The sequence below is a fragment of the Trametes versicolor genome (assembly GCF_000271585.1).
Source record: "Trametes versicolor FP-101664 SS1 unplaced genomic scaffold TRAVEscaffold_9, whole genome shotgun sequence".
Classification (NCBI taxonomy): domain Eukaryota; kingdom Fungi; phylum Basidiomycota; class Agaricomycetes; order Polyporales; family Polyporaceae; genus Trametes; species Trametes versicolor.
Window position 1 is genome coordinate 1,531,976 of NW_007360329.1, and position 24,229 is coordinate 1,556,204.

Below are 24,229 nucleotides of genomic sequence, written 5' to 3' on the forward strand. Positions count from 1 at the left end.
CGGGCGATCGTCAAGCCTCGCATACCTAGGCTCCGTGAAGTCAGCCCTTTTGCAGGACATCTCGCCTCTCTCGTCACGTCTCGTTCTGGCACGGACCCCGATGTCTTTTGCGCTGCGTTAGCCGCGCTGGAGGGTATTCTCTGGTGTGTTCCTCCGAAGCGGAAAAAGGACGTGGACCTCGTAGCCGGTCTGCTCCTCCCCAACCACGCGGTGCCCACCCAATCTCTCCAGTTTGCCCAGCTGCTCACGTTTGACCGCATCCAGAAACTGGGGGCACACGGAGTGACGGCCGCCATTTCGATGACGCGCATTGCCGTCTACCTCTCAATATTCCATACGCCCAGGCCTGCCATCCTGAAGGGATCTCGGGCTGGTCAGCTCCTTCACAGCGTCTTCAGCGTCCTTCGAGCCCTTGCAACGACGGCCGATCCCGAGCGAGCACCTCAAACCTCAGAAGATCTCCCTGTCCAGTCGTCATCTGAAAAGGCGATGCGTAACTCTCTCTCGCGCGAGGTTCGATGGTGGATGTATGGGGCGAGTGGCCGTATCATCACGCTCGCCTCCCAAGCGTATCGAGGAGGCTCATCCCTCTCTGTGGATCCCCACGAGCTCGCATTCGCCATAGAACCCGACGCCGAGTCCGCGGGAGAGGCATTGGTTTCCGCTCTCCGGCACATCTCCGAAGACATGGGCACGGGCGTCGCTGGACGGAGCATAGACGACCACACACGGGAATCGTTCTTGGCGATTCTGAACGACGTCTTTGCTCGAGCTATGCCGAAGTCGACGGGAGAACTCCAGGACAGAGAGAGCCGGCGGCACCCGGAAACCGCCGACATCATCGTGAACTTCGTAGGCCTAGAGGGGCTGACCGTAATGCTAAGAAGCGGCCCCCTATGCACCACGGAGGCTGGCATGCAGATGTGTAGAGAGGCGTTACGGGCAGTGTCTGCGCTGCTCTCTGCCGAGAACCGGGACGGGCACTCTTGGGCAAAGGGACTCGCTGTGGTGTTCCGCCAGCAATATGCGTCGGTGCATGAGACGCTAGCCGGCTGGACCGATGGACACTTCACGAACCCGATGGCGGAAGACGTTCTCGTTGATTTCATCCGTGTTTCCGGGCAATTAGCCTTCTATACTGCTCGTACTGACGGCATAGGCTACGACGTGCTCGGCGGCCTGTTGGTGTTCCTTTCCGCACTGCTGTCGACGAAGAGGCCGAAGGAACGTCTGCTGACCGCGCGGCGCCATGCGTGGGGTGCGTTGGGAAGTATCGTCACTTTCTGCGCATTGAGCGAGCAACAACTCCACGAGGAGACGGACATCGTGCGGCACTTCCGCTTCGACGCAGACAGCCCCGACAGTCAAGACCGTATCGCTGCGGGTTTGGTTCGCCTCTTGATGCTCACCAACATAGAGAACGTTCCGGACCCCAACTCACATTGCGAAGCCTGCCGACTCCATCCCCACGAGCACATCCGCCTTCTGCTCCAGCTGTCAGGGCATACTCTATTGGCCGCCGCTAGGGTCTTTAGACGGCTCGTCATCGTGGCGCTGGATGCGATCGCCGCCCTCTGGAAGGAGGACGACGCAGAGGCCCTTGGCGTTCGCGAACGGCTGTGCCGTCACGGCCTGGCCGCTCGGTTGGTAGAGATATCGCTGCTGCAAGGCAGATCTGGAGAGGTGGCGGGAGACATATTGGCCAAGATGAATGACGACGAGAAGAACGCGTATATCCTGCCTCATCCCCAGAGCAGTTCATGTGAGTTCTCGTGTCACAGAGCTAGTCAGATACCCGTCACTGACATGGGGTCGACGCAGCAGCAGAATGAAGCGCAGAGGGTCTGGCGCGTTCTCGCTGTAACTCGGCTTGACTCGCTAGGGGACATGAAGCAGGTCTTGTACGACATAGATGACGGTACTGATGGGTTTCCCTTCGATGTAGGGCGGTACTATGATGCGTATATGGGTATATTAGTAGATGCTGCCTCCGGATCCATGCTTGTACTGTACAGGAGGTGTTCAACGGCGACGTCATCGATATTATCTTCTCGTCGCCAGTCGGCGCTCAGACATCGTTCGAATACATTGGACTGTCTGTATATACAGCTTGCACCATCGTGACTGCAGGTCATCTATCCAGAGAGCGGCATGAGCATCTCGGCGATCCCACGAGCTGATATTAGTCTATCCTTCTATGACCGATCGGAGGCGCCATACTGACCGTGTAGCACCGAAATCAATGCTCCCGACGCCCGAGCTATCCTCCGATCGCACTACGTACGGAAGCAGTGCGTTGCATAGCTGGCTCCCTTTCCCATGAAGATCCTGCCAAGGAAGCACGGATCAGGGGCCCAGAGCTCCCGGAGAGACGAGTATGCCGCAGTCGAAGAGTTCACGTGGGGACATAAGCCGCGTAGCAGTGCGGCGCTGGGCGGTGCGTCCCCAAGCCTGGCTCTTCACGTCGACAAGAAGCATGTCAATAACATATAGAAGAGTAGGGTACTCGTCGTAGAGGTTCTTCGCCGGGGTCGGTGCCGTAGAGCAAGCCATATAACGCAAGGGTGCAGGAAGGGCGTGCACTATTCTCCTGCCCTCCAGAATACCCACAATGCCTGCGATCTCTTCCGGAAAAGTGTTGGTGACGGGCGCAAACGGCTTCATCGCGGTGTGGACGATGAAAGCCTTCCTCGACGCAGGCTTCTCCGTGCGAGGTGTCGTGCGCTCCCCGTACAAGACCGAACACCTGAGGACCATCTTCGGCGCGTACGGCGATAAGCTCGACTTCGCCATCGTCCCGGACATGACGGTCGTACGTCCGCCAGCGAGCACCACACAGACAGCAGGCTAATGCGACTCGCAGGACGGGGCGTTCAACCAGGCCGTACTCGGGGTCGACGCCATCGTGCACACCGCCTCGCCCGTGCACCTCGGCGCGGACGACCCCGCCGAAGTAATCAATCCCGCGGTCAGCGGCACCCTCGGCGTCCTGCGCGCCGCCGCATCCGTCCAGCGCATCGTGTACGTCTCCTCGTGCGCAACCGTGCTCACGCGCGACGCGCCCGGGTCGCGCGTGTACGACGAGACGTGCTGGAATGAGGCGGACGCGGACGCGGTGCAGACGCTCGGGCGCGCCGCGGCGCCGCTCGCGAAGTACAGCGCGAGCAAGATATTCGCGGAGCGGGCGGCGCGTGCGTTCTGTGAGGAGCGTCAAGGGGCGCTCCCGTGGGACTTGGTCGTCGTGAACCCGCCGTGGGTGTTCGGGCCCGTGCTGCATGAGGTGGGTGGGGGACCGGAGAGCTTGAATAGCTCGAACGGGCTCTTATTTGAGGCTATCACCAAGCGCGATTTCACTATTCTCGTGTGAGTTCCCTGTGTCCTAGACATGAGGCAAGAGCTGACCTAGAGCCGAGATAGGAACTGCTACGTCGATGTTCGCGATCTCGCGCAGGCTCTGTTGCTCGCGATGACGAAGCCATCGGCTAGCGGAGAGCGCATTATCACAAGTGCACGCCCTTTCAGGTGGCAGGACTTCGGTACGTGTTACATTATATCACACTCCCGTGGGTGGAGGCTGATTGGCAACCACTCAGTCGTCGCGGCGAGCACGGCGTCGAGCAAGATCCAGCCGGTGGAGACGCCGTACGACGCCACCGCAGAAGTATACAAGGTGCTATACGATAACACGAAGTCCAAGGAAGTATTGGGCGCCACGTACCGCAGCATTGAGGAAACCACGGCAGATATTCTGAACGACTGGGAGATGCGTGGATGGATGTAATCCGCTACAAGTTCTGTGTCTTTTTTTGTTTCCAACGTATCATGCTTCCTGTGCATATCGTAGAACAGGGGACGGTCAGCCCGTGCAAAATAGACAGCGCAGCTGAAAGTCGTAGAGGAAGAACCAAACTCAGTGGTGTCAGTTCACTTGAGAGAGGGCACAAGTACTCCGGCTCACGCGGGCTGCCGAGGCGTCAGGTGAAGCTTCTGCGGCGGTAAGTTTGACATTGACAGGCACTTGGCGATGCTTGGATGTCGGAACGGGCGTGTAAGGTTGGTCCTGTTTTGAAGTATGGCAGCGTATGGAAAACAAGAAGGACATCGCAGAGATCATCCCTCCGGCGGGGGTATCAGATCATATCAGGCGGTGGGAGCAGTCGGCGACAAGAAATCCCAGCTCAAAGCCCAGAATCTCCCAGTGTCATGCGTGGATTCCAGAGCAGAAGTAGAGCGGCCGAAAGAAAGGAGCCAAGGGGGATGTGTGCCTTGGCGGGGCGGGAGGAGGAGGACGGGACGGAGATAGAGTGGCGGTGCGTGCGCGCCGGGGCGGCTATCCGCTGGTGAAGATTCCTGCCAAGGCGGAGTTCCCGCGGATTGCACCATGGCACTCACCACTCAAAACTCCTCCATTCGCTCCCGCTCTCCCCCGTCCTCTCCTCCCGACCACCACCTTCCCTCAGCCCCCACGCTCCCTCTGCCTGGCTAACGCGCCCCTCGTTCCCCCTCGCGCCGCCACCATGACTACCCAGCAGTCGCAGAACCTCCCGACGGGCCCGGACTACGCGGAGCAGAAGGCGGAGAAGGCGGACACCCTCCCGCAACCCGCCTCCTCCAAGGAGTCGCACAGCACCATCGTCGACACCGCGCAGCTATGGACAAGCCCCGGCACCGTCTTCACGACTCGCCATCTCATGACCGACGTCGACCCCGTCCAATCGACGTTCCCGCTCGCCGCGTACTGCTTCATGACCGGGTTCATGTGAGTGCCCGCCCGCCCCGCCTCTCCGTGTCGTTCCACGGATTCGATCGTCTCGCCATCTACAGTGACTCGGTCTCGTTCACCGCGATCTTCGTCTGGTGTGGTTTCCAGACCGGCAACTCCGTGCAGCTCGCGCTCGCACTCGCGCGTCTCTTCTCCGGGCCCGCGGGATCCCGCGACACCTCCTTCCATCTCGCGGACCAGCAGGCGCTCACCTCCGTGCTCACGTTCATCGCGGGCGCATCGCTGGGCCGTATCGGCGACCGTATGGGCCCGAAGACTCGCGCCTGGCTTTTCTTGGGCACCATGATCCAGGCGCTCTTCACCATGGCCGCCGCGCTTACCGCGTGGAAGAGCGGGCAGGGCAGCATCGCGGAGGTCCGTGGCGACCCGGCGTGGACGGACGCGCTCACGTTCGTCGCGATCGCGTTCATGAGCGCGAGTCTGGGGCTGCAGGGCATCATGGGCAAGCGGGTGAACACGCAGTTTGCGACGACCAGTGAGTGTCATTCCATTTGGCCCTGTTCCCCTACGCCCATCCGCGGGTCCCCCTTCTCGTGCCTGCTGCGGCGCTATGTCGCGCATCGATCGCTGATCCTCCCCCGTGAACAGTCGTGCTCACAACCGTCTGGTGTGAGCTGATGGCGGACCCCAAGCTGCTCAACTTCCGCCAGCGCGTCATCACCCGCGACCACAAGCTCATCGCGATCGTCGCGCTCTTCCTCGGGGGCTTCGTCGGGCGCGCGATCATCGACGCCGCGGGCGCGGCGGCGACCCTCGGGGTCGGGACGGGCATGCGTGTCGTCATCGCCATCTGGTGGCTCTTCGTCCCCGGGAAGGCGGCGAAGATCGCCGGGAAGCCCGTCTCTGCGTGAGTGTTTCTTCTGTGAGGGGGACGAGGGTGGTGGGAAGGGGCGCATTACCGCCGCTTCGCCAGTGGAGCGCGGGGGACGGTTCTTTTTGGTAGATACCAGGGATAGGCCGGGCGTGAAAAGCCCCGCCTGCCTCCACATTCGTTGCTGAGAGCGCGTGGATATTACTTCTTGGTACCATAATGGCAGATTGCACATATAGATGACTCGCATAGATTTCTCTCTTTACCCGGGAATACAACCAATGAAACGATGATTCCCATGACCGTATTTGTTAGGCCCAAAAGCAGATGGAAACGCACAGGCTGAGGGACCTTTCTCGACATGCAAGTGTTCCGGTCTTGCTCTGAGCAGCTTCCCTTCGCTCCGGGCTATGACTTCGAAGCTGGAGTAGTTGTAGACCGGTGGATAGCGTTCTTAAGATTTTATACCCAGATCGTTCACACATCCTAGAAAGAGAAGCAAATAGATATGTATGCTCACCTGTTCGCAAGGATCATGGTGAGGATCCGTACCCTCATGTGAACGCCCAACACATCTAAACTGGTCGGCTTTTCGGTGGCCAATTCATTCCAGTGGACCTTGCAGTCCGAATGCAAAGACGGTGTTTCGGAATGATCTTCATTGGGTGCAACGCAGAGCTCTGGAATACAGGAAACTACGAAGAGCGAGAGGGTTGTCCCACCTCTGGTAAGGAAAAGCGCGCCATCGCCGTATCCGACGTTCCAACAAGGGATGGCGCACGCTCCAGCTAGAGGCGCACAGTTCGCTCTGGGACCTGCGGTAGACTCCTGCGAGAAAAGGGTTTCTGTCGCAGGGGGACAATAGTGCGGATCCGGAATGAGTGAAGAAAACGGCAGGAGCGGAGGGCCCGTGCTTTTATAGGGAGGCGATGCCACGTGGCGGAGTTTGGACGCGTTTGGCAGGTTTCGTGGTTTGGCGCCTCTCCCGGTCGTACTTTCACCGTGACAAGGTTGGCCCCGGTCTGCTTCGTATTGCTTGACCTTCTCCCTTTCTACGACATATACAGGTCGCAAGATGTATTTTTAAGCATAAAAGATACACATAGATCATCCTAACTCGTCCTAGCGGCTTACAGCAATCCACGCGTCTCCCAGTCGTTCAACATATCCGCCGTGGTTTCCTCAATGCTGCGGTACGTGACGCCCAGTACTTCCTTGGACTTACTGTTGTCGTATACCACCTTGTATACCTCTGCAGCGGCGTCGTACGGCGTTTCCAGCGGCTGAATCTTGCTCGACAACGTGCTCGCTGCGAGAACTGAGTGGTCGCCAATCAGCCTCCACCCCAGAGAATGTGATATGGTGGAGCTTACTGAAGTCCTCCCACCTGAAGGGACTTGCACTCGCGATGATGCGCTCTCCACTGGCCGATGGTTTCGTCACCGCGAGCAGCAGAGCCTGCGCGAGGTCGCGGACATCAATGTAGCAGTTGCTATACCGACGCCAGGTCAGTTCTCGTCTCATGCATCGATGACAAGGAGCTTACGCAGGAACAGTGAAACTGCGCTTGGTGATCGCCTCGAACAAGAGTCTGTTCGAGTTGTTCAAGCTCTCCGGTCCGCTGCCCACCACCTCATGCAGCACGGGCCCGAGCACCCACGGCGGGTTCACGACGACCAGGTCCCACTGTTGCGACCCCTTGTGCTCCTCGTAGAACGCCCACGCCGCCCGCTCTGCCAAGATCTTGCTCGCACTATACTTTAAGAGAGGCGGCGCGGCGCGCCCGAGCGTCTGCACAGTGCTCACGTCCGCCTCGTTCCAGCACGTCTCGTCGTACAAGCGCGGCCCGGGCGCGTTGCGCGTGAGCACGGTGCCGCACGTAGAGACGAACACGACGCGCTTGACGGATGGGGCGTTGGCGGTGGCGGCGCGCAGGACGCCGAGCGTGCCGTTGACCGCGGGGTCGATGATGTCGGCCGGGTCGTCCGCGGTGAGATGCACGGGCGAGGCGGTGTGCACGATGGCGTCGACTCCGACCGCGGCCTCGTCGAACGCGCCGTCCTATAAATCCAGTCAGCGTGCAGTCTGCTGTTCGGGTGGCGCTCAGTGGCGGACGTACCACTGTCATGTCCGGGACGATGGCGAACTCGAGCTTGTCACCGTACGAGCTGAAGATGGTCTTCAGGTGCTCGGTCTTGGACGGCGAGCGCACGGCACCTCGCACGGAGAAACCCGCGTCGAGGAGGGCCTTCACCGTCCATACTGCGATGAAGCCGTTCGCGCCGGTCACCAATACTTTCCCAGAGGAGATCGCGGGCATTGTAGGTGTTCTGGGAGGGTAGCAGGGAATGCTGCAGACCCTCTGCGCACCTCTGCGTTATATGGCCTGCTCCCCGGCACCGACCCCGACGAAGGGCCTCCGCGATGTGCCCCCCACTCTTCTATATGTTATTGAAATATATCTTCTCTCGCCGATGTGAGGGGCCAGCCTTTGGGACGCGTCGCCCAACGGCGCACGGCTACGCAGCTCATGCCACCACGTGAACCCTCCGACCGGGATATACTCACCTCTGGAAAAATCTCAGGCTCCTGGTTCGTGCTCGCTTGGCCCCATCATCTATGGGGAGCGCCACGAGGTGTGCAACGAGCAACTGCCGTACGTAGGGTCGGAGTATAGCTTGGGCGTCGGGAGCACTAACTTCGGTGCTGCACGGTTGGTGTGGCGCTTCGTTCATTGGCGAATATCCAATAGCGACCTGCACGTACTCTCTATCATACAGCGTAATCAGCAACGTTCTCGGCAGCTTGCATGGTCGACAGGGTCATGGACGAGCCCCCGTCCTTCCTCTTCTCCAGCTCATAGTCGGCCTTTGAACTCCCCCTGCCCGTGGTCTCTTTGGTGCGGTTCGAGAAGTTGATGGTGGTAAGGAACGCGGGGTAGACTCCTTCCCCCAAGCGCGCCGCTCGAGAACCCGCAGCGCGATGAGCTGTGGCGAGATCGTCTACGCATTCGTGCGTCAGCCTCATTCCCAGCTTCCCTCACGGAGCGTGCGCTGCACTCACCGTGAACATCGCATAACACGAAAATGCGATCGCGAGGTCGCGCTATATGCGACCACGTACGCCATGCTCCCAAGCGTGAACGGCAGCGCGGACTCGACGATGATCGCGACAACGCCGGTATACGCCTGCGTGCCCTCGCTAGCCATGCGTACTTGCCGCCCGATGTAGAGGATGCGTCCGCAGATGAGAGACGTCGTGATCACGTTGAACGATAGGATGAGCGCGTTCCACGCGGTCACGAACTTCGTCGCTGTCCCCGCGTAGTAGTTCCCGTCTGGTCGGCCGGACTCGATCAGCAGTCCGATGCCACTCCTTGTGGCGAGTTAGCGGGAGGTAAGGTGATAGAGGAAGTCGTGGATGCTCACCGAACGAACCTAGCCAAATTAGCGCTGGGATAACAACCACGGACGCGTTGTCCCATATAACATAGACGCGGTACATCTTCAAGTACGCAAGGCATCGATCAGCTTCCTGAATTCGCGCAACAGAGAAGTTCTTTCGCTCACCATCAGCGCGTCCGCCATAAGGTTGATGACCGTGACCGCGGCGGTGCCCCACGTCTGGTACCACACCGCGATGTTGGCGGCGAGATACGCGTCCATGCCCCCGGGGTAGTCTGCGTGCACAATCCACATCTGCTGCCCGAAGTACGCCTGTGTCGTCCAGTAGATGGTGTTGAGTACGAGCAATACGGTGCTGAAGGCGATGAGAAGCTTGTCTGCGCGCGTGCGCTGCCGGTTCCCCGCGACGTGGCGGACGATCATGAAGCACATCACGAGCTCGATTCCTGTCAAGGTACGTGGTGTCAGCTATGGCTACTCGAGGCATAGGAAACGACACAAATGGCAGGTGCAGGGAGACGGATACGCATCATAGAGGATGGCGTTGATATTATTCAGGACATAGTACGAGTTTTGGAACAGTGCGGTCATGTCTCAAGGGTAGGGGTGCACCTGAGGGAAAAGGCCTTCGTAGGGCCCCACGTTATATGTGCCCTGGTTCGCAGATCGTGTGAGAGGTATCTGTCGGGGTTTTGCCCGACGTGCTTCTCTGTAGACAGAGAATACCAAGACGAGGTTCGTTGATTGCGTCGCGCGGTCTGAGTGGTTGTTGCAGTAATACCCTGGGTGTCTATGGTGGAGCAACAAGGCTCGGGGTCCATCCGACCATCAGCGATGTCAGGAGCTATAGCTAGCGATCATCTGAGGCATATTTGACAAGCGTGGTCGTCGAGAGTGAGCAAAAACGTTAACGTAGATGGGGGGCGCTGTGTAAGAGTGTGAGGTCGTCGGAAGAACGCAGGGTAGGCGAGCAAGTCGGAGTGCACAGCGAGGTGCTCATGTTGCGTGTGGGTGCACGAGGTTTCAAGATGCCCTCCGCCACGCATCCTTATGAATGACCAGTCCACATAGACGGCGCATTCGGATAGCCTCGAAATGTGTCGTAATGGATATATATTGATTGCTCGAAAGTAGCAGGTTCTTGTGTGGGCCGTTCCTGCATGTCCAGCACGGACAAAAGTAGCGATCGACCATGATCAAAGAGCGGTGGACGTTGCCAGAGAATCTCGAAGCAAGGCACGAAGTGGTGTATTGGTGGATGAGATGGTGGACGTATGCGATCAAGAGCTGGAGCGCCCACGTATATCGCGTTACGTGATCACTCGGCCCCCCTCCCGGGGCCTCCCGGCCGCTCCGCCACAGCGCATGCGCACAGCCTGTGACTAGAACTACCCTTTCGAAAACTCCTCTCTTTCGTCCACTCTACTCCTGCCTCGCATTCTGCGCACGGCACTAGGAAAATATGAGTCGCATGGGGGACGCATCTGAGTCTCTGCTATGTTTTTCTCGTTGACTATTACGCTGCTTTCAAACATACCTCAAATAAGAAGCTTTGAGCTGCGGCTCGGTAGCTCGAGTGAGTCGAACTTGTGCTCTCTCATGAGCCGCGGAAGCTGAGTTCGGGTCATCCTCCCCAACTTGAGTCAATTGAACTGTCTGCTTCGCACTGGCTGACCATCCCTTCCCTACGATCTGCACAGGAAGCGCGATACATTGGAAACACCAAATATTACACAGGCGCAATCACGGCTCGTTATAGCGGTTTACATCCATCCATGCGCCTCCCAGTCCTCCAGGATATCTGCCGTAGTTTCCTCGATGCTGCGGTACGTCATGCCCAAGGCTTCCTTGGACTTCGTGTTATCATACGCCACCATGTAAACTTCCTGCGTGGCGTCGTACGGTGTCTCCAGCGGCTGGAACTTGCTTGATATCTTGCGTGCCGCGACGACTGAATGGTCGATCAGCTTATGCATTTCGAGGGAGTACCAAACTGCGTAGCACTCACCGAAGTCCTGCCACTTGTAGCTCCTAGCACTCGCGATAATGCGCTCACCGCTCGCAGCTGGTTTCGTCACTGCCAGGAATAAAGCTTGGGCGACGTCGCGGACGTCGGTGTAGCAGTTGCTACCCCGATTTTAGGTCAGTTCTCGCCCTACGCATCGACCATGAGAGACTCACTCTGCAACAGTGAAACTGCACTTGGTGATGGCCTCGAACAGAAGCCTGTTCGAGTCGTTCAGGCTCTCCAGCCCGCCGCGCACCTCATGCAGCACGGGCCCAAACACCCACGGCGGGTTCACGACGACGAGGTCCCATGGGAGCGCCCCCTTGTGATCCTCGTAGAACGCCCACGCCGCCCGCTCCGCGAAGATCTTGCTCGCGCAGTACTTCGCGAGCGGCTCCGCGGCGCGTCCATGCGCCTGCACCGCGGTCACATCCGCGTCGTTCCAGCACGTCTCGTCGTATACGCGCGGCGTAGGTACATCTCGCGTGAGCACTGCCGCGCACGAGGAAACATACACGACGCGCTTGACGGACGAGGCGCGCCCCGCGGCCGCGCGCAGAACGCCGAGCGTGCCGTTGACCGCGGGGTCGATGACTTCAGCGGGGTCGTCCGCGGCTAGGTGCACGGGTGAGGCGGTGTGCACTATGGCGTCGACCCCGACCGCAGCCTCGTCGAACGCGTCGTCCTGCGGGCCGAGTTAGTCCTCTGTTGAGGTGGCTTCGAAAGTGGAAGACGTACCTGGACCATGTCTGGGACGAAGGCGAACTCGAGCTTGTCGCCGTATGAGCTAAAGATGGTCTTCAGGTGCTCGGCCTTGGACGGAGAGCGCACGGCGCCTCGGACGGAGAAGCCCGCTTCGAGGAGGGCCTTCACCGTCCAGACAGCGATGAACCCGTTCGCGCCGGTCACTAGCACCTTTCCGGAAGAAATCGCGGGCATTGCGAGGCAAGTTGGAGGATGGTGAGATGGGATACTGAGACAATAGGCAATTGGTTTGGCCGCGACCTCTCCGCGTTCCTCTGCGTTATATGGCCTGCGCCCCGGCACCGACCCCGACGAAGAACCTCCGTGGTGGGCACTCTGTTTTATCAAGACCTTTCTTCGAACCGACTCGGGGAGTCTGTGCTTGGACGCGTCGCCGACCGGCGCACGGCTATGCTGCATCTGCCACCACGTGCACTCCCGACCGGAATATACCCACCTCTCGGAGGAAGTGTGAGTCCCTACTCAATGCTGGCTTGGTAGGACACTCATGGGAAGGGCTTGGGGAGAACATGGGCTATGCACCGCATCGCTGCCGTACGTAGGGCGATCGGAGGATAGCTCTGGCGTCGGGAACACTAACGTCGATGCTGCACGATTGGTGCTACACAATGCCGGTGAGGACCGTACATAGCAAGGTGAGGATTCAAGGCCTCACCTTGCTATGTACGATGTGGATGTCAACACGCTATACGTATTTCTCGTCAGGAACTCGTAGGGGACTACATGAATGGCGTTTGTACATCCTAGATACTTCTGTATATCCTCTATACTAGTCGACTGCAGCCTAAACGGATGTCGGCGGTGAGGTTTCATCTCTTTCAATAGTTAAAATACTCACATCCTAACATGGAGTCTCAGGGCTGTCCGGTGGTGTTTCTCTCTCGGCGTCGAACACCTGGGTCATCACCTCGTTTGCGAGCTCCGTCATATCGCTCCCCTCCAAGAATGGGCGCAGGCGAGAACTGAGCCCGTGCCGTCGAAGAGACTCGCGGAGCTCGACAGACTCCGGGTCCTCGGTCTTCCATAGGGCTGCGATAGCCTTGAGTGCTATCGTGGCGATATCCATGAACACCTCGTGTGTCACGGATGCATCTGGCAGTGTATGGCCGACCCACCGGAAGAGTAGTCGGATATATTCGCGGTGGCCGAAGTGGCATCGCTCGCAATGCGGTTCGGTGTCAGGACCATCCTCGATGCTCGAGAACACGAGGGCCCGCAGCAAGCCCGCCGCAACGTCGTCGGCCCGAAAAGCGTCAAAGCGGAAGTGTCGCTCGGGATTGCGCTCGACGCGTAGCTCTTCTGCCGTCAGGGTGTATAGCGTAGCGATACTCCCTAAGGCGCCCCAGGCATGGCGACGCGCCATAAACAAGGTCGGCCCCGGAGCATAGTCCGCCGTCAGACAGGCTAGGAAAGGTAGTAGAGTGCTGATGATCGGTGGGTCCGGCAAGTCTGCGTGCGGTGGAGCGCCGAAGAACGCGAGGTTCCCGGAGAGGCGGATGAAGTCGACGAGCGCCCCCTCCATGTCGAGATGCCTCATGGGCTCACCGACCTGGGTCAGCTCTGTGAGCCTCTGGCAGAACGGCGCGTATTGGTCGCGGAACATCGCGGCAAGCACGTTCGCGGGATGGCTTGGGCTGTGCCAGTGCCTCGGAATGCGCGTCCACGCGGGGCGTCCCTTGCGTGATCCAGTGTCTGCATTGAGGACCACGCGTATCGTTCTCAACGCCATGCTCAACGCAGAGAGTCGGGCCGTTGTGTTATACGACGACACAGTCAGCAGCGCCGACAGTCCGCCCCGCCCCGCTATGTGCGCGACGATGCGCGTGGCCTCCCAGTCCCAGGCGCCGGCGTCCCTAGACACGGTGTCTGGCATCCCGCGAAACAAAGCGTCCGTAAGAATCATAGCGAAGGACTCTAGGATGAATGGGTCCATTGTCGATCCCGACGCGTCGGCCATGGTCGTCCTTCCAACGATGCTCTGAAGTGCTAGAGTCAACGCCGCACCCGCTGGGGTACTAACGGCGATGTCTGAAAAGACGAGATCCTTGGAATCGATGGGAGCCGAAGGGGAATCGCCAGTGGGTTTTCCGCCTAGGTTGAGGAAGAGCATGATCATGCGGCTTGCTGCTCTGTAAATCCACCTAGTCGCTTCGTTCCCCCGGAGCCTCCGTGTCACGGTAGTTTGAGGCGACCGGCCTTTGAGGACGTGTGCATCCACATAGAGTGGGGTGGAGTCCAGCTGGCTTGCCTCTAGTAGATGTGCGAGAATCCAAAAGACATTCTGGAGAAGAGCAATCCGCAAGGTGTTCTCCAGTACGGGATGGTATATGGACAGGTAGACGGCGATGCGGGTGATTGAGGGGGTGATCTTGGCCACCTCTGACACATTTGCCTGGTTTAGCTTGAACCGCCGCTGGATTTGAGCCGTGAACGCGAGGTGTGCAGGGGTGAGGAGGCGGGCCATGTATGCCGCATCGCCCCTCTCCTCGCCAGTTGCCGTCCACAGCAGGCCTTCGAAAGCAACCAAAGCGGCATTGAGAACATCTGGATTCACATCGCACGAGATCAGCCCTGTCAGCCGCCTGGCGAAGGTCTGGATGTCAATACGTCGTGGCACGCGAGGCTTTACAACTTCCGCGGCCGAGGAGCCTTGAAGCGACGGCGCGAGGGCACAAACAGCCCAACACATCTGACGACGGGCCTCGGCTGTTGCGAATGGTCGCGACATGAGGTCCGATAGGTAGTTGAGCCAGTAAGGGGCATCCCCTATGCAAGGGAGCAGGAATCCATCTCGTTGCGGGTATGACACGTCATGGAGAGCCAGATACACGACCGTATTCACGGCATGATTGATGTCGGAATGCATCTCTGGAGAGGACTGGAGCTGGGTGACGCGACGGAGGAATTTGAGGGCGAGGGGTTTGATGGGCTGTATGCGGCCCCTTTGGGCGGTGGTGTCGGGGATCCTGACACAGAGCCGGAGTGCGGACGCCATCGTAGAAATAGGTAGGTTGCCTCCCTCATGGAGAAGGGATATGATGACGGGATAGGTCGACGGGGAAAGGGGAGATCTTGCGGGGTTGATTGTCGCTTCCACCATAAAGTAGGGGGTATCATCAGGTGGGGCACTGGTCGCCACGACGTCTAGTAAGCCAGCCCTATCGCGCAGGCGAGCCGTGTCTACCTCGGACTCTAGGACGGCAAGGGCGTACATCGCAGAGGTCGCTGTGTCCCGTCGCTCTTTGGATAACTTCGAATACTTGCTTGACATGGCGTTCTGGAGGAGGCGTTCTAGAAACAGCAGACCACCTTGTTGGATGAACAGCTGCCGGTGGGCAACCAGGTGCGGGAAGTGAGTGATCGCGTGGCAGAGCTTCTCCAGTTCGTCCACGCGGTCTGCGTTGCGCATGAGCCAGAGCAGGATACGAGTATCCATGACGGTCTTGTTCTCCTCGATGAACTGCTCGTCCTGGCTACGTAGAGACGCAATACGCAACGACTCGTAGTTGCGAGCGGTCGAGACCGTGATAGTACCTACTCTAGATAGCGGGACTAGTCCTTCTCCAATCAGCGAGCCTCCGGCACGGCGGCACCAGCGGCGATACAAAGAATTGCATGCGAGTATGCCGCGGGCCCATAGGCGGCTGGAAGCGCGGCCTGTCTTGACCACGGTGACGCACGTCTTCCCGTAGGCAATCACGAGAAGGTTGATGATGAGGGAGAAGACGACAGAGACAGATGTCTTGAAGGGACAGTCGGGGTAGATGTAGGCTAGCACGTTCGCGATGACGTATACGATGCACGTTGTGCAAACCAGTACCGCGGAAAACACTGCAATGCTTCGATTGACATCCCAAACGAAGTCGACCAGCCCAGCGAAAAAGAGGAGTAACGCAACGTGGAGGAGGACAGGTAGGAACGATAGAATCGCAGGCAGGTTCCACCTGTGCATTCCGTCTATGCGATACTGACGGTGTCGAGCGCGAGTCGCGGGAATGGGTGAGAGGCCCGCAAGGAGGTAGTTGACCCATTGCTTGGCTAGAATGGTGATGAGAGCAGTGGCCAAGCTGAGGATCAAGCTGGTGAACCAGTAGAGGTTGACCCGAAAAGCGGAGGCGGCCACCTGGAACTTCCCCATAGGTGATGCAGGGGCCGTAGATGCGTTCCGAGTCACCTGTAGCTCGAACAAGATGGCTTGCAGCAACTCGACGGTGGGGTCGGCTTGCAAATTTGTATACGACTCGATGATGAATGTCGTCAAAACGGCTGAGAAGAGAGCCGCCTACATCAAACGAATGAGATCAATGCATTGGAAGGTCGAGGTGAAAACGCACGAAAATGAGTATAGCGTCTAGGTCTGAGTTCCACGCGGCCACCGTCTCCTTGTCCTCAGCCAGAGTGTGCACGATGTAGAGGGGCCAAATTTCTGACATGGCGTTCGCACCCGGTAATGCCTATAGAACAATTTTAGTTGAAAGAATCTCATACAGTCAGAAGTTACCCTCACCTCAGCGTCGACCGTGCTTGGTGGCGGTTTGGAAGGCTTGTTAACAGTTAACACAATTTGATGCTGACATGGATTGGCTCAATGGTCGGACGTACCCTGCGCGCTCGACCACCGTCGGCCGATTTAGATACATTGGAACGAGGCTTCGTAGACGGGGGTGCAGGGTTGGAAGGGGTACGTGCTTGACTTCGTGACTCGTTGACGATAGACGTTTGCCTACTCCGACCTGCCAATGGAGGAGAAAAGTAACTGCTATCCACAGAATGATTGTCGTCTGATTTCGAGCCTCGAGAGGTGGGACGGCCCCTTGGCCGTGTAGCTTGATCGGCGCCAGCGGTTCCCGTACGAACACTCTGGGAGAAATCCACCGCATCACCTACTGCATGATCAACAGAGGCCGAGGCGACTTCATAAGGGAAGTGATCTTGCTCTAGGCTGGATGGAGATGCCGTCCGAGGAGGAGGCTCCCAAATGGAGGGAGTGGGATAGGTGACAGGCACCGTGGGTGACCCGCTATGGAATCCCATGGATATCGGCAGTGGGGCCCTAAAAGGCTCGCGAATGCTAGGCTCCCGCACCCATTCACTGGGACTCTGTGGCCATGGATCCATAGTGCCGGACTCCCTCAGCCATTCAACGCTAGGACTATGAGGCCACCGACTGGGATCCACCGTACTAGGGTCGCGAATCCATCGGGCCGCGGACTCTGCATCGCTACTACTCGTGGTAGCGCCATCGATAACGGAGTAGTCGTCCTGTGTAGCCTGATCGTCGATCGCCGTCATCCATGTGCCATCCAATCCCAGCGACTCCGATGAATCAGAGGTTTGCGACGTCTACAAACCGACGTGCAATGGCCCATAGCTTTGAGCTAAACCACACTGCGAAGCACGATAGTAATGCGCTCACCATGACTTAAGCTGAGAAAAAATAGCTGCGAGCGCCGCAAAGATACGAAGAGGACGCGAGTGGTGTCCCGGAAGTCGTGCTCGTCAACAGCCTCCCATGAATAACGTCCCGGCGTCCTGATACACGTGTTGGCCTTCATCTTATGGCATGGGAACATCCTCATCTGGATAATGTGAGTGCCAGCATTGTCCTCACAATCTGAACAGAGCATTAACGCACTCGTGAACGTGAAGATTGTCTTGTCGAAATCACTATGTTATGTTCTTTTGCATGTTGACCCCTAGACTCATAGCGCCCATGCAAGTGGTTGGTGACTACTTGGTATCAATGCAGGTTCAGAAGCCTGACGTTCCAAAAAAAAGTTCAGCAGTGCCGCTCATGGAAATGCATGGTCGTGGCGAAAATGCTGGGATTTGGCAACTCGAGTGAGGGTGGGAGGCAGGATTGAATGCATATAAGCGCCGGAATACGCGCCGCTTGGCGTTGGCAGGCGCATTGGTCGGCGAACTTGATAATATGGAGTACGACCATCTCATGAACGTTTGAACCTTCATGAACATCACAAACTGGATTTCTGAGTGGATTTCTGCGCAACACGAATTGCACCTAATAAAGCACTGCGAAGGTGAGTTATAAATTCTCGTGCACATTCACATACTTGGCTAGTTGTAGTCGGAGATCGCGCTGTAGTGATGGTGCGACATTCGTACGCGCGCACAAGAAAGTGAGGCCGCGCTGCATTGCATATACTGACGTTCTTGCCATCCAGAATTTGTCCTGGCTCCTCAGCAGACGTCCGCACATCGTCTTTGAATGCCGAGGGCCTCGGTAAGCAAGCGCGCGCCTCGGCCGCACTGCAGTGCTGCAGTGCGCATCCTCCGGCGATCTTAACGGATACGTAGAACGATGTCGCAACTTTCGAGAACGAATTTGAGGGTAAGGCGCGCTCCGGAAGAACTGCTGCTTATGAAGCATCGTAAAGATATTGCGCAAAGTGACAAAACACGCCGTGCGCGTCCGTCTGACAGTCCGATGGGAACGGCTGACGGACCACATCCCCGGCGGCTTACCTGCAGCATTATGTAGAAGTGCGCCGTGGGATGGCAAGTATTCATGAATTCAGCCGTCACTTTCTGAAAGTATATAAGCTCACGAACTCGTCAGGTGGCCCTGAAGTCAATATCGTTCAACTCTCACCCGCTCTCACTGCCCACTCTCACACTCTCGTCTCTATTCGATTATGCCTGCGATCACTTCAGGACGTGTACTCGTTACCGGCGCAAACGGTTACGTCGCGGTGTGGGTGCTAAAGTACCTCCTGGAGCGGAGCTTCACGGTCCGTGGGACGGTCCGCTCGGAGAGCAAGGCCACGTACCTCCGGGACTACTTCAAGGCGCACGGCGATAAACTGGAGCTAGTCGTGGTCGACGATATCACAAAGGTCAGCCGTTCTCCCATGATACGTGCAGGACTGCAACTCAACCCCCTTGCCTCGATGACAGGATGGCGCATTCGATGCCGCAGCAGAGGGCGTCGACGCAATCTTGCACATCGCCGCCCCGGTCATCCTGACAGCGACGGACCCGGACGATCTCATCATCCCCGGGGTCAAGGGCGCCGTCAACATCCTCCAAAGCGCGCTCAAGCACCGCGCGACCATCAAGCGTGTCGTCTTCACGTCCTCGTGCGCGGCGGTCATGACCCCGCCCCAGCCCGGGGACGCGCCCCGCGTCTTCGACGAGAACCACTGGAACGACCACGCGGTGAACGAGGTCCGCACGAAGGGCCGCGGCGCGGCATCGATGGACATGTACCGCGCGAGCAAGGTGCTCGCCGAGCGCGCCGCGTGGGAGTTCTATGAACGCCAGAAGAGCGAGCTCGGCGAGGGGCTGGGGTGGGACCTCGTCGCGCTCGCGCCGCCGTACATCTTCGGCCCGGTCATACACGAGACGTCTTCGCTCGAGGCGCTGGGCGGGACGGCGAAGATCTGGTACAACCGCGTCTTCAAGGGGATCGTGGCCCACGGAGGCTTCATGAAGGACAAGTGAGTGCTCTTTGGTGCAACTTGGCTCGTGTCCGACGACACTGGCGCTGAATCTGCCGATAGATACGAGTACGTTGATGTGCGCGACTTCGCCCACGCAGAGGTGCTTGCCCTGATCACCCCCGATGCGGGCGGGGAGCGGATGATCATCAAAGGACAGACTTTCACCTGGCAAGAATTTGGTTCGCGCCTTTAGCACTGCGTGCGATGAATTTCTGGCATCTAGGCTTATCCACCATTTTAGCCAACGTTGCACGCCGCTATGCCGATGGAGTCTCCAATCTGGACGATTCCTTCGACTCTACGAAGGCGCCGTCCGCAGTGACCTATAACGCTGAGAAAGGGTCCCGTATCCTGGGCATTCGATACCGCGCGGTGGAGGAAACGGCAAAGGACACCGTGGAGGACTTCAAGGCCAAGGGGTGGTTGTAGGCGGGCTGTTCCTGCGACACATAAGTAAATCGGCGCATTTTTCGGACTTGTATGTGTTCAAATAAACCTCCTGAAATTTCTACTACTGTTTGTGGCAAGTTGGTGTCATGATTGATATATGATGAAAGGGTGTATGTATATGGTTGTAGAATGTACTCCGTCGTCCCCATATATGACTCAAAGATGCGAACATCCTCGAGCAGGATTCGAAATACCATGTGCATACAAACTCCTGAAAGCTATACGCTTGTGGATGTGTATGCAACTGTGTGGTGATCCTGGGCGAGAGTGACTGGGCAGATACAAAATCAGCGATATGTATCGGATACATGCACAAACTACACTCTGTGAGAGCGAGCATCGTTGAGAGTGAAGGACGAACCAATAATCTAAGAGATTTATGCATCAATTAGTCGGATGCCCCCCATGGCAGTTGAGAGATCCGATAGAACAGATGCACAGTCAACAAGGAGACTTGGAAAGAGTCTCCGTGTCGAGCCTCGCGATATTGCACACATGTCCACCCAACCTTCCTATTGCCTTGCGGCAGTCCAGCGGGCTCTTTGTTGGTGCGATATATCGATTTCGAGGTGTAAAACAAATCAAACCAAAGACATACTCGTCGCGACATTGTGCGTGGGTAGTATGGAATGCACGGAAATGATACACTTACTAGATTAGCGTGTCCCGGTAGGCTCAAACTGGACCCTGAGCCTCGTTGCGACGTTAAACAGCGCATCCATAGCGAACACTGACACGGGCACAGGGGACAGTCTCCGACACAGGAGACAAGGATGGAGAACCAGATTGGGAATGTTTCGCGAGACAAGGGGGAAGAGGCGCCGCATGCGGTGATGTGGCTAGCGAGTGTTGTGGTGTGTTTGCACGCCGGCCGGGGCCGACCATTGTTCGAGTCTGCTGTGGTCGTGTCTGCCTGCCATCGTCTTGAGCTCATCCTTCCTCCTGAGCCGTCTGCCCCTTTCCCTTTTCCACCTCTAATCGCCTTCACTCTCTGCTCATTCCCTGCGCATCGCGATTATCTCCAGCACTCAAGCACCTTTCTGCGATGCCGAGAACTAGAGCAGCGATCAAAGCCCTCGCAGGCGGCCCAGTACCTGCCCCCGAACGCTCAGCCGCTTCATCGTCGATGGCGACCTCGAAGCCTCCTGTACGGCGCGCTGCGTCTGCAGTGCCAGCTCTTCCACCTACTCCTCCCAGGACGACCCACAAACGCAAGCGCCGTTCACGCTCGCGCGTCACCGATTCGTCGTCCGAGGAGGAAGAGGACCACGAGGTACCTGTCGTGGATTCAGATGGAGAGGATGAGCGAGGTAGCGGTGGACCCCAGCGCCATGGCGGCGCACTCTTCCTGGGTAACAAGAAGCGGCGAGTGCTCACTCTCGACGCCATCGCGGAAGAGCTGAGCGAGACGACGGCCGAGGACGCGTTCTGGCTGGGCAATGGTCCAGCAGGATCTTCGGGCGGCAAGGGTGGTGTGGCTAGCGGCGGATCCCAACCACGGCACAAGGTGGTCAAGAACAGAGCGCCCACGCGAGTCCGGACCCGGACGCGTTCACCTTCGTCCTCGCCCCCTCCTGCGCCTCACCTGCTACGCAAGCGTCACACTGGCACTGGCCTCTTCTCTCCGCCGCCGTCGCGTCGTGCGCCAGCAGTCGTACCAAGACCGGCCACACCCCCGCCCGAACCCAAGCCAAGGAAGGAGAAGAGCAAGGGATTGCCTGAGCGTGACTCGCCGAACAACCCGTTCCTCTTCGGCGACTCGCCTGGTTCGGTGCCCCCGAGCGAAGAATACAGCTCGCCTGAGCCGCATACGCCGAAGAAACGTGGAGAGAAGCCAACGATCGCCTACGTATTGTGCGTACATCCTCCTTCGCACGCTTCTTGACTGCGATGCCCTTAATCGTTGTTGAATTCACGCTGATGATGATCTTATCTACATTCACAGCCGTGGCGTGAAAACACTTCTTGCGAATCCGCACTATCATTCTCCCGAGGCAGATGCTGAAGTAGCTGAAGCTGAGGCGCGAGCACGACTTCCTGTCGAGCACCCCGACTACTCGCCTAGTGAAGCTTGCGAGCCCAAGCTGTTGTTCCCTGAGGCGCGGAGGACTTTGCCAGCCCGCGGGCGGGCGCGTACCATCGTCCCAGCTCCCGCCTCACCAACCCCGCGGCCAAACAAGCGCAGGGCAGGATCGTTGTCTAGCAACGAGGGCGCCGGGCCCATGCGCGGCAAGGGCAAGGCTTCCGCTCCCGTCGCGGGGCCATCCACGGTCCCCGAGGGCGAGGATGCGGAAGCGATGTCGGCGGCGCTGGCGGACCGCGTCACGAAGCGCATGCGTAAGGGCATCTATGCAGACGGGGAGGCCCCTCGGACGCGCCCGAGCAGTCAAGCGGGCGACGTGCCCCATATTCCTGAGAAGGACCGCAGCGACCCGATAAAGCGCGCGATGGGTCCTATGCGTCGCGTATGAGCTCGTTGGCCTGCTCGTTTGGTGCTCTCTACGTTTTCTTCACCTTCAGCCCCTCGTTTCTTCACTGTTGTGTCTTGCTTAGCCCTCACGTTGTCGTGATGCGTCTCCTGCTACCCGCACCTCCATCTCATTCTTGACCTTGCTTCCCTCCGTCTCCTCCGTGGGCTCATTCGATTTGTCCCGCCATGTTTTGCGTATCCCTCCCTGCGACACCCCACCCTATCCCACCACCCTACACCCGCTTCCCCTCCGTTCCACCCTACCCACCGCGCATTCCGCGCGTCTCCGTGATACGTACCCTTGCGACACCCTACTCCTCCATCCTACTCCGCCTTTCCGTACTGCTGCTACTGCTCAAGTTCCAGTGCTCTATTCCGCTCCTCGCGTATACTGTCTATACTATCCTATATCTACTCTGAAGCCGCGGTACATCGTCGATGTGCTGCGCGCCGATCATGTTATGCACCCGCCGCCGCACGCGTCAGGCTGCGGCGCACGACGATGTCTTTTCTCTACTACTATACGCGTTATGCATGTTGTCTTCCCGTACGCACTGCTAGACGTCACCTGAACACCGATGTTTGTCTGTATCTAGTATAGCTTTACTGTCTTGTGGTATATGTTACTATGTGCCCGCAAAACTGGTTGGCGAATGTACTCTAGTGCCAGCCACGAGACGTACTATCTGACAACGAGCTCGAGTATCGTCCTAGTACGTGGCTGACGGCGGATTGCGGATTACGTGCCGTTCCCCGGGCCCTCTCAAGTCGAGGCTCAACATGTACGGATCCCCGTCGAACATGTCTCCTTCAAATTGCGAATGAGATGTAGTTGAAGTCGAATATCTTGACACCTCAGGTAGAAAATCTGTCTCGCTCGTATCGATACCTGCCTTCAGTTACTTCTAGTTCCGCATAGGTCTGCCTGTCCGTGAGGTCTCTAATAGAAATGTAAATCAAGGTACTTATGTTCAAGCTCGTTCCACACGAGCGGTCTACGAAAACGTGTCCTCGGCAACATTAGTCGGCATGACGCACCTCCATCCGCTGACATACGGACCGTCCCACGCGCCGATGTTCTTGCAAGCCCGCAAAGCCCGCGCTGATCAGATTCCTGGAAACTGGCGTATCGGCGTGGTGTGTGGATTCGCGGATTCGGCCGCCACGCTTCTCGGCACCGCAGGAGGGCCGCACCCTTCTGGTTTGTCCGTACTCCCGTTGGCCCGCCAGGCACATCGCAGAACTTGCGAAGAGGATGCGGGTGCACTAGCTGTTGAATACGAACCCTGCACAGGTGTCATGTATCAGCGTGGCGGTTTGTATCACCTAACGATGCGAAGGATTACCAAGGGATGAGCCCTCCTGTCGGGCCATCGCGAGGCGCATTCCATCAGTTGCTCCCCGAGCGGGCGGCGGCGGGGAGAAGGGGGATCACGCTGTGCGCGCTGCGCAGTTTATTCGCAGACTGCGATAGATTGGGTTTCAGAATCAAGGAATGAGCTGCGGAAATAAAGCAGCAAATGTTAGAATGGTGGAAGTGTTGAGCAAACGGTTTGTATCACCTAACGATGCGAAGGATTACCAAGGGATGAGCCCTCCTGTCGGGCCATCGCGAGGCGCATTCCATCAGTTGCTCCCCGAGCGGGCGGCGGCGGGGAGAAGGGGGATCACGCTGTGCGCGCTGCGCAGTTTATTCGCAGACTGCGATAGATTGGGTTTCAGAATCAAGGAATGAGCTGCGGAAATAAAGCAGCAAATGTTAGAATGGTGGAAGTGTTGAGCAAAGTCCTATGTCATTTTGGAGCGGCGAGGAGCACTAGCGTACGGCGTGCTCAAGCTTACCGTGATGAGTGCGGCTTTACCGCGCTGTGTCCGTGCACCCCTTCGCGCGGTTCGCGAACAAGCGATGAGGCTCGGACAAGAGCCAGCTGGACCGTTATATTGCCTGCGAGTGGCGGGCTGCTGGTACGCATGGCGACCGACGTAAACTTGCGCCTGGCGCCCAGGTACCGTCGCACGGCGACGTTCTTACTTACCGAGAAAGGCAATTTTCACGCGTGTGCGAAAAGTCGGGG

The 24,229-nt window shown here is 58.1% G+C and overlaps 6 protein-coding genes across 6 annotated transcripts; 4 read left to right on the forward strand and 2 right to left on the reverse strand.

Moving 5' to 3' along the window:
- Nucleotides 1-2,611: 2,611 nt before the first annotated feature.
- TRAVEDRAFT_22312 (NAD-P-binding protein) lies at nt 2,612-3,781 on the forward strand (the record flags this gene model as incomplete). The annotated part of the gene is made up of 4 exons (XM_008042694.1): nt 2,612-2,812; nt 2,864-3,363; nt 3,418-3,536; nt 3,594-3,781. The coding sequence occupies 4 exons, from the start codon at nt 2,612-2,614 to the stop codon at nt 3,779-3,781; spliced, it is 1,008 nt and encodes a 335-aa protein (XP_008040885.1).
- Nucleotides 3,782-4,439: 658 nt separating this feature from the next.
- On the forward strand, nt 4,440-6,429 carry TRAVEDRAFT_30580 (uncharacterized protein). Its single transcript, XM_008042789.1, has 5 exons — nt 4,440-4,759; nt 4,825-5,258; nt 5,372-6,047; nt 6,115-6,250; nt 6,317-6,429. The coding sequence occupies exons 1-3, from the start codon at nt 4,518-4,520 to the stop codon at nt 5,632-5,634; spliced, it is 939 nt and encodes a 312-aa protein (XP_008040980.1). The 5' UTR covers nt 4,440-4,517; the 3' UTR covers nt 5,635-6,047; nt 6,115-6,250; nt 6,317-6,429.
- A 295-nt stretch (nt 6,430-6,724) lies between these two features.
- On the reverse strand, nt 6,725-11,945 carry TRAVEDRAFT_129445 (NAD-P-binding protein; the record flags this gene model as incomplete). The annotated part of the gene is made up of 4 exons (XM_008043315.1): nt 6,725-6,912; nt 6,968-7,086; nt 7,141-7,655; nt 11,745-11,945. The coding sequence occupies 4 exons, from the start codon at nt 11,943-11,945 to the stop codon at nt 6,725-6,727; spliced, it is 1,023 nt and encodes a 340-aa protein (XP_008041506.1).
- Nucleotides 11,946-15,798: 3,853 nt separating this feature from the next.
- Nucleotides 15,799-16,204, reverse strand: TRAVEDRAFT_129886 (uncharacterized protein; the record flags this gene model as incomplete). Its single annotated transcript, XM_008043316.1, has 2 exons — nt 15,799-16,053; nt 16,106-16,204. Coding segments are annotated over 2 exons (354 nt in total), but the record flags the coding sequence as incomplete, so codon positions are not given.
- Nucleotides 16,205-18,427: 2,223 nt separating this feature from the next.
- On the forward strand, nt 18,428-19,663 carry TRAVEDRAFT_50399 (NAD-P-binding protein; the record flags this gene model as incomplete). Its single annotated transcript, XM_008042947.1, has 4 exons — nt 18,428-18,628; nt 18,690-19,231; nt 19,295-19,413; nt 19,476-19,663. The coding sequence occupies 4 exons, from the start codon at nt 18,428-18,430 to the stop codon at nt 19,661-19,663; spliced, it is 1,050 nt and encodes a 349-aa protein (XP_008041138.1).
- Nucleotides 19,664-20,630: 967 nt separating this feature from the next.
- On the forward strand, nt 20,631-22,411 carry TRAVEDRAFT_73641 (uncharacterized protein). Its single transcript, XM_008043317.1, has 2 exons — nt 20,631-21,538; nt 21,630-22,411. The coding sequence occupies exons 1-2, from the start codon at nt 20,730-20,732 to the stop codon at nt 22,153-22,155; spliced, it is 1,335 nt and encodes a 444-aa protein (XP_008041508.1). The 5' UTR covers nt 20,631-20,729; the 3' UTR covers nt 22,156-22,411.
- The last annotated feature ends 1,818 nt before the right edge of the window (nt 22,412-24,229 follow it).

Bases quoted from the DNA above. Each gene is read 5' to 3' on its own strand.
- TRAVEDRAFT_30580 (XM_008042789.1), top strand. From the start codon at position 4,518: ATGACTACCCAGCAGTCGCAGAACCTCCCGACGGGCCCGGACTACGCG. The intron at 4,760-4,824 runs GTGAGTGCCCGC...CGCCATCTACAG, and splicing joins TGCTTCATGACCGGGTTCAT to TGACTCGGTCTCGTTCACCG. The intron at 5,259-5,371 runs GTGAGTGTCATT...CCCCGTGAACAG, and splicing joins CACGCAGTTTGCGACGACCA to TCGTGCTCACAACCGTCTGG.
- TRAVEDRAFT_73641 (XM_008043317.1), top strand. From the start codon at position 20,730: ATGCCGAGAACTAGAGCAGCGATCAAAGCCCTCGCAGGCGGCCCAGTA. The intron at 21,539-21,629 runs GTGCGTACATCC...CTACATTCACAG, and splicing joins CCAACGATCGCCTACGTATT to CCGTGGCGTGAAAACACTTC.